The 8,057-nt window shown below is 39.1% G+C and overlaps 1 protein-coding gene across 1 annotated transcript; it reads left to right on the forward strand.

Moving 5' to 3' along the window:
* Positions 1–3,045: 3,045 nt before the first annotated feature.
* Positions 3,046–7,551, forward strand: LOC107792871 (uncharacterized). The gene is made up of 5 exons (XM_016615118.1): positions 3,046–3,240; positions 5,973–6,032; positions 6,116–6,361; positions 6,521–7,087; positions 7,408–7,551. Exons 1-5 carry the CDS (start codon positions 3,046–3,048, stop codon positions 7,549–7,551), a joined length of 1,212 nt encoding a protein of 403 aa, XP_016470604.1.
* Positions 7,552–8,057: the final 506 nt, after the last annotated feature.

The following is an 8,057-nucleotide window of genomic DNA, read 5'->3' on the forward strand; positions in this document are numbered from 1 at the left end:
AATTTAGCAATCGCGTCAATGTAATTAAAAAAAATCATCATTTACAAATTTGCATTTATTTTAACATCTATTGGTATTCTTCAAAAATTTATTCTTTCATATAAATTCTTTATTGATTAACACAGTATACACGTTCAACACACATACACCAAAACTAGTGGAAAAAAAAATAAACTAGGGTTTTCTTTATCTCTTTCAAATCAATTAAAATAAGCTTCAGAGGTCACTGGGGAGGGGAGGATCAGTGGCTTGGGATGGGGATCAGTTAAAGGAATTTACCAAATTAAAAGCTACTGTTAGGGGATATTAATTTAATATTAATTTATATATAATTAGTAAATTATATATCAAATTATAATTAAGTTAAAATCTAAGTTTCTACCGTAATATAACTAGGTAAATAGAGGCGCTACAACTGTTTATTCGTAAAATGGTATAGTTGAATTTGTTACGTGGTTAATAGACAACCGAATTGATATGATAAAAAAATAATAAAGAAATAAGATTAAAACAAAGATTTAGTAATTGAAATTGAAGGAGATGACTTGGCTCCGAGCTCAATGCCTCCGAGAACAAAAGTGAAAGCAATAATAAAAAAATAAGTAAAGTTGTTTAACTGGGAGCAAAAGTAAAATACAACATATGTTTGCCAAGAATTTGGTGTCTTACAATAGCTGTTGAACCTACTATTTATAGCTTTACCTAGGGAAATAAGATCCTAGGATCAAGCTCCTCATAAATGATAATAAAAGAGCCATTGATGAGCATGTAACGGTAAGCCATGAATGTAAATATTCTCTGTAACAGTCGCTCATTTAATGTTAGATAATATTCCCCGATTGAATGCGATCTGATGGTAAATACTTGATCTTCTCCAATTGACCATGCTCCCCTTGGGATTTACCCGATGTCGGTTAAATTTATTGTATCCAGTAATGGTCATTACTTGACTTAATTTTTACCTATCTTCGGTTTCACGTGTCATGCTATCATTTGACCAATTATTATAAACCAATGTTACCGTATAAAGATAGTCCCTCTGTTTTTGGTGACATATCTTTGTATTACCAGGAAGTTGGTGAAGATTTCTTTCTTGGAGGAAAAGTTCCTGAACAGTCTCTGACGCTTGAAAGGATGCATGTCTTCTTGCATTTAATACCCCGAACACGTGTTGTCCTGCGATTCAGCAAACATTGTTGCCGATTTTTGAGATAATCATGACCATGATTTTTGTCGTCGATAACTTCACTTTTACTCATTATTTTACTTCTTTACTTCCAAAATTTTCATAAGTCCCTTCTTCTCTGCACTCACTCTGCATCTGCTTAGAAAATTTTTCATCTTCTCCAACTCTCTTAGCAAAAAGTTTTACTGACCCTTTATTACCATGGCTTCTTTCATTGCGCTATTTAGAAATTCTAATCTTTTTTTCGGTGGAGACCCAAATAAAAATAAGGACAAAGAAGCTGATGTCAATTTTGAACGTCCCACTGTAAAAACCATCATACCAAAACATCTCAGTACTGCTAATTGATGTGTCGTAGAATTTCGGCACATTAGATACCAATTACTTAAATTTTAACTCGTCTTTTAATGTATTTTTATTTAATTTACATGTAGACCGCACAATGCTGCAAGTATGCGGCCGCATAATTTACATGCAGACCGCATAATTCAGAGGGTGATCGCAGACTGAGACAGATTTATTGGCCAAATGAAGAAAAGAATATGCGGTCCATTATGCGGTCACATAACACTTGTGCGAGCCGCATAATGGTCGCATAATTCCATTAGAAGAAGTATCTCATCATGATCTGCGATGGCATATGCGATCGCATAACACACATGCGGACCGCATAATCGATATGCGTCCGAAGCTGGAACTAGTGACTTATTAAGTCTGCGATGGAATGAAGAGTATGCGGACCGCATATGTGGTCTGCGACCACTATGCGGTAGCATAAGAGGTCTGAAGGGGCATTTTTGTTCGATTTTGACCACGACTTTTGGTCCACTATAAAAAGAATAACTAGGGTTTTGTGGGTCATTCAAATCTGAAAAAGTCCTACATTGAGAGCATTGAATTTTCCATTAATTTGAAACCTTGTGAAGAAGGAATCTTGCACTTTTTTAAGTTTTATGACTTTATTAAATACTTTGTTCTTGTATTTTAGCATGAGTAGCTAGTTTTAAATACTAAGGTTGTGGACCCTAGATGGGTGTAATGTTAATGGGTGTTTAACATTGAATATATATATATATAATGGTTTGGTGATATTTAACATTGAATATATATATAATGGTTGGTTGATATTTATTCAATTCTTGTTCTTTATTTATGGTTGATGGTTGCAAACATTAATCTATTCCATTTTAATCTTTCTTTACTTGGAAAAGTGAGTTAGGATTTGGTAGAATTGAATATCAAGAACTCAAGACTTTAAATCTTGTTTAATAGAATCGCTTAGGAATTAGTGGGTTCTACTTGGAATAAATTGATTGTTATTAAATTGCAACTCTCTTATATTTGAAAAAATCATACAAGGAAAATACTACTCAACCATTGAAAAATATTGGGTAGTCATTTAGAAATCATTTGCATATCAAAGGACCTTCCATTAGAAATATATCATATTAACACCGATAACATTACATTTCATTGACGGGGACACAACATTGGTTTCCTTAATCAAATCATTTACATTCTCAACCTTACAATTAGTTATCTCTTTAATTCACAATCATACCATTCTCTTGTTACGTTAAAGGAATAGAATTACGACCTAACTCAAGTTTCACACTACTCAAGTAAACTTTTCACACCATATTCCCTATGTGATTCGACCCCAACCTTATTGGGTTATTATATTTGACACCACCCACCTTACATTATTTAATTAAAATGTAATTTGAGCGTATCAATTTTGGCATTATATCTGGGAAATACTATTTGGAAATTACTAATTAGTGTGTGCTTTACTTTACGTCTTCTTCTATTCCATCACATTGTGCTTGTTTTGCTTGGTGTTGATAGGAAAGGAAAACATGGTCGAATATGAGGAAGAAGAAAATCCTTTAGCGGACATAGATGAGTACATTGAGAATACAAATGCTATTATACCTCCGAGAGTTGGCGCTGCCACTTTCAAGGTGGAACATGGTTTAATCTTAATGCTCAAAGTGGGGGGTTTAGGAATTCCACTAATGATGATCCGACACAACATTTCAGGAACTTCTTGGGTGTGTGTACGATGCACAAGCAGAACAACGGCTCATATGATTCCATAAGGTTGAGGGTGTTCAAGTTCTCACTGACTGGAGAGGCGAGGGAATGGATTCAAAATCTACCACCAAACTCAATCCATTCTTGGCCTGAACTTGTTTGAGCACTCTTGTAATGACCCGGCCGGTCGTTTCATAAGTTACCGCTCTATTTTCTCCATTTCTGCTTCTTATTGCCTTGTTCAACAGTATTATGTATTATCGGGTTGGTTGGCTCGGGTTCGGAGAGGTTTTGGTAAGGTTTGAGACACTTAGTCTCTTTTGAGTAAGCTTAAGTTGGAAAAGTCAACCGAATATTGTCTTATGTGATAAAGGGCTCGGATGTGAGTTCTGATGGTTCGGATAGCTTTGAGAGGTGATTTGGGACTTAGGAGCGTGATCGGAATGTGTTTTGGGGGTGCAGACTAGATTTAGGCTTGAATTGGCGAAATTAGAATTTTGGCATTTTCCGATTGGTAGGTGAGATTTTGATATAGGGGTCGGAATGGAATTCCGGGAGTTGCAGTAGGTCTATGGTGTCATTTGGGATTTGTGCGCAAATTTTCAGGTCATTCGGACGTGGTTTGGTAGACTTTTTGATCGAAAGCAAAATTTGGAAGATTTTGTAATTCTTAGGCTTGAATCCGATGCAAATTTGGTGTTGGGATGTTGTTTTGAGCGTTCCGAAGATTGGAAAAAGTTTGAATGATGTTATTGGATATGTTGGCATGTTTGGTTGAGGTCCCGGGGGCCTCAGGTGAGTTTCGGGTGGTTAAATGGACCATTTTGATGTTGAAAAAGATTGCAGAAAATCTGATGTAGTGTTGCAGACAATTGTTCTTCGCATTTGCGAGTAGGCCCTCGTGTTCGCGAAGGGTTAGGATGGGAGGCTGTGAAGTTGGCCTTCGCATTCACGAAGGTAGTCCCGCGATCAAGAAGGGTTGAGGTCAATGGTCATCGCGTTCGCGAGAGGTTAGCCGCGTTCGCGTAGAGGAAAGGTGAGCAGTTGGGTCCAGGTTGGTTTGTTCTTCGCGTTCGCGGATGGGGAGTCACATTCGCGGTGAGTAAGGAAGCTAAGCCTTCGCGTTCGCGTATTGGTAGTCGCGATCACGATGAAGGATTTTTAAGTGATGGGCAGAAAGTTTAAAAGACCCATTTCTGCGATTTTTAGCCTAAGTTCCTCCATTTTGGGTGATTTTGAAGCTTTTTGAAGAGGATTGAAGAGGGAATCAAGGGGGAATACTTGGAGGTAAGATTTATGGACTTAATACTCAATCCTAATGTGATTTCTACCTAATTAATCATGGAATTTGTAGAATTTAAGCTTAAATATTGAAGAACTAGGGCTTGTAATTGGAGACCTAGAAATTGGGATTTGAGGGGTCGTTTGTGGTTGGATTTTGGTGCTTTTGATATGAATGGACTCGGGGAGTGATAAGGAATCTATTGATGTAATTTTTATCGAATTTCGAGACGTGGGCTCGGGGGTCGGGTTTGGCCAATTTCGGGATTTTTGGTATAATTTGATTATTTTCGCATGGGCTTCGTTCCCTTAGCATATTCTAATATTATGATTCTGATTTTGGGTAGATTCGGTGTGAGTTGAGGCTGAGGCGAGAGGCAAAGGCATCGCGGAGTAGTATTTCATCCGGTTTGAGGTAAGTAACCATTGTAAATATGGAACTGAGGGTACAAACCTCGGTATTTCGTATTGTTTTGTTAAATGAGGTGACACATATGCTAGGTGACGAGCGTGTGGGCATGCACCCATAGGGATTGTGACTTGGTATGTCCCGTAGTGACTATTGAGCCGCGTATTTGATTTTAAATCTTATGATATCACTTATTTTAGAGGTTGATACTATATTATGAGTTGTATGCCATGTTTGAGGCCTTGTGCCGACCTGTTGAGACCCTTAGGGGCATTTTTACTGTTTTCCTCACTCTATTTGTTTGGAGGCATATCCTCAGTCTTGTTTTACCTGTTTATTGTTTAAACTAGGTTTTTATCACTCTATTTCTTAAAATGTGAAACCTATTTGGGCTGAGTTTCCCTGATTTCCACTGTTATGCCCGAGTGGCTGTGAGGTTAATGACTGAGAGAGGTTGAGGACCAAATGGTGAGGATTATAAATATTGTGGATCGGATTGCACGCCGTAGCAATATTATATGTATGTATTATGGATCGGGCTGCACGCCGCAGCGATATGACGCTTGGGCTATAGGAGCCCCTCCGGAGTATGTACACACCAGTGAGCGTAGTCGACTATAAACTATGGATCGGGATGCACGCCGCAGCGGTTATTATGATTATTACTATTATGAGATATTATTTAGCCTGAGTGCTGAGTGTGAGTACTGAGTGACAAGAGCTTAGTCACGAGTGACTGAGAGGCTTGCCCGAGGGCTATATTATTGAGTGATACCTTGCCCGAGAGGCCCATTTATGATATCTTTGCTGATTTCACTCTTCTTTTATAATGAGCCTCTGTTGAAAGCTACTAAGTAAATGATTTCAAAGTATTTCAATTGAAACTAAAGTTTTTATGAAGTAACTAACTTTTAAACTATTGAGTTTGATTTGACACTGTGTTGTGTACTCTTATATATGATTTTTAACTGCTCGTCATTGCACTCAGACCTTATTTACTTAGTTACTTACTCAGTTGTCGTACTCACGTTACTCCCTGCACCTTGTGTGCATATCCAGGTGCCCGAGCAGGAGAGTGAGGCTCCCCAGCATTTGTTGGATCTTATCGGAGACTGCAAGGTAGCTGCATGGCGTCCCCAACCCTACTTTCCTCCTTCCTATCCTTGTTTTCTGCATTTTTAGACTTGTTATGTAAGCAAAAGGGGACACTCCCAAGTGACACAATTGCGAACCCAAAGGGTAGTGGGAGTGGTCCAACTTCTCATTGCATGGCAATTACTACTCGGAGTGGGAAGGTACTTCTAGGAGAGAGTGAACAAGTGGTTGAAGTGGAAGAGTTCGAACAAGAGGTTGAGGCACAAGTTGAAGAGCCAATTGTTGTTGAAGCTAAAAAGGTCCCGGAAGAGTTGAAAGTTCAAGAAGTGAGCCGGGAAGAGGTTAAGGAAAAGGTAAAAGAGACGCCAAAAACTCTACCACCTATTCCTAGACCTCCTCCTCATTTCCCTCAAAGACTTTCTAGGAGGGTTTATGATAGCAAACTCGAAAGGTTCTATGACATTCTCAAGCAGTTATAGATAAATATTTCATTTGTGGAAGCATTTCAATAGATTCCGAGTTTTTCTAAGTATTTGAAAGACTTGATCACCAAGAAGAAAACCACCAAGAATGAAGTGGTGAATGTGACTCATCGGGATAGTTCCATTATTGCAACAACCACCGTTCAAAAGAAAGAAGACCCGGGAGCCTTCACTCCATGCACTATTGGGGCGCGTGATTTTGCAAGAGCTCTTTATGATAATGCGGCTAGCATCAACTTAATGCCTCTTGCTATTTACAAGAAAGCGGGGTTAGGTATGACGAGGCCTCCAAGTATGAGGTTGCAAATGGCTGAACGTTCCATAAAGACACCGGCGGAAATTGTTGATGATGTGCTTGTGAAAGTGGGGGAGTTCCATTTGCCCGCCGATTTTGTAATTTTTGATTGTGCAGTTGACAAAGAGATCCCTATCTTATTGAGGATACCATTTCTTGCTACAGGAAGAGCACTTATGAATTCAGAACGGAATGAGATCAAGTTCCGTGTAAATGATGAAAAGGACACATTCCAAGCAAGCAAGGGTATGAAGCTGCCACATAAATATGAAAGCATCTCCGTGATTGATGTTATCGATGAGGTGGAAGACACAGTTGAAATGAAAATGGAAGAACAATGCCTTGGCGAGGGTTGGCGGCTATTTTGGTAAATTTCGATGGTGAAGATATGGAGGGGTACATGGAATCAGTCAATGCATTGGAAGGGCTTGGGTCCTACACTTATTCTCCAAATAAACTCTCACTCGACTTAGAGAATAGAGTCACTCCTCTCGCCAAGCCTTCAATTATTGAGCCGTTGTAACTAGAGCTCAAACCACTTCCACCGCACTTGAGGTATAAATTTCTTGGCTCTGATGACACTCTACCGGTAATTGTTTCCTCTTTGTTGAATGATGTGCAGGTAGAACAACTATTGAATGTCTTGAGGGAGCATAAGCAAGCTATTGGGTGGACAATAGCGGACATCCGAGGGATTCCCGCCGAAATTTGCAAACACAAGATACAATTGGAGAATGAGAGTAAACCAAGTGTGGAGCATCAATGAAGGTTAAACCCTTCTATTCATGAGGTGGTAAAGAAAGAAATCATCAAGTGGTTAGATGCCGGGGTAGTCTACCCCATTCCCCGTAGTTCTTGGGTGAGTCCGGTGCAATGTGTGCCGAAAAAGGGAGGCATGACCATGATTAAAAACGATAGAAATGAGCTCATTCCCACAAGAACAGTGACCGGATGGAGGGTTTGCATGGATTACCGGAAGCTAAACATTGCTATGTGCAAGGACCATTTTCCTATGCCTTTTATTGATCATATGTTTGATCGGCTAGCAGGGAGGTCATTCTACTGCTTCTTGGATGGATACTCCAGCTATAACCAAATCAATATTGCATTGGAAGATCAAGAAAAGACAACATTCACTTGTCCATATAGGATGTTTGCATTTAGCTGGATGCCATTTTGGCTATGCAACGCTCTAGCTACTTTCCAAAAGTTCATGATGTCAATCTTCTCAGACATGGTGGAAGATTTCGTAGAGGTATTCATTGACGATTT

The sequence above is a fragment of the Nicotiana tabacum genome, chromosome 3, assembly GCF_000715075.1.
Source record: "Nicotiana tabacum cultivar K326 chromosome 3, ASM71507v2, whole genome shotgun sequence".
In the NCBI taxonomy this organism is placed as follows: domain Eukaryota; kingdom Viridiplantae; phylum Streptophyta; class Magnoliopsida; order Solanales; family Solanaceae; genus Nicotiana; species Nicotiana tabacum.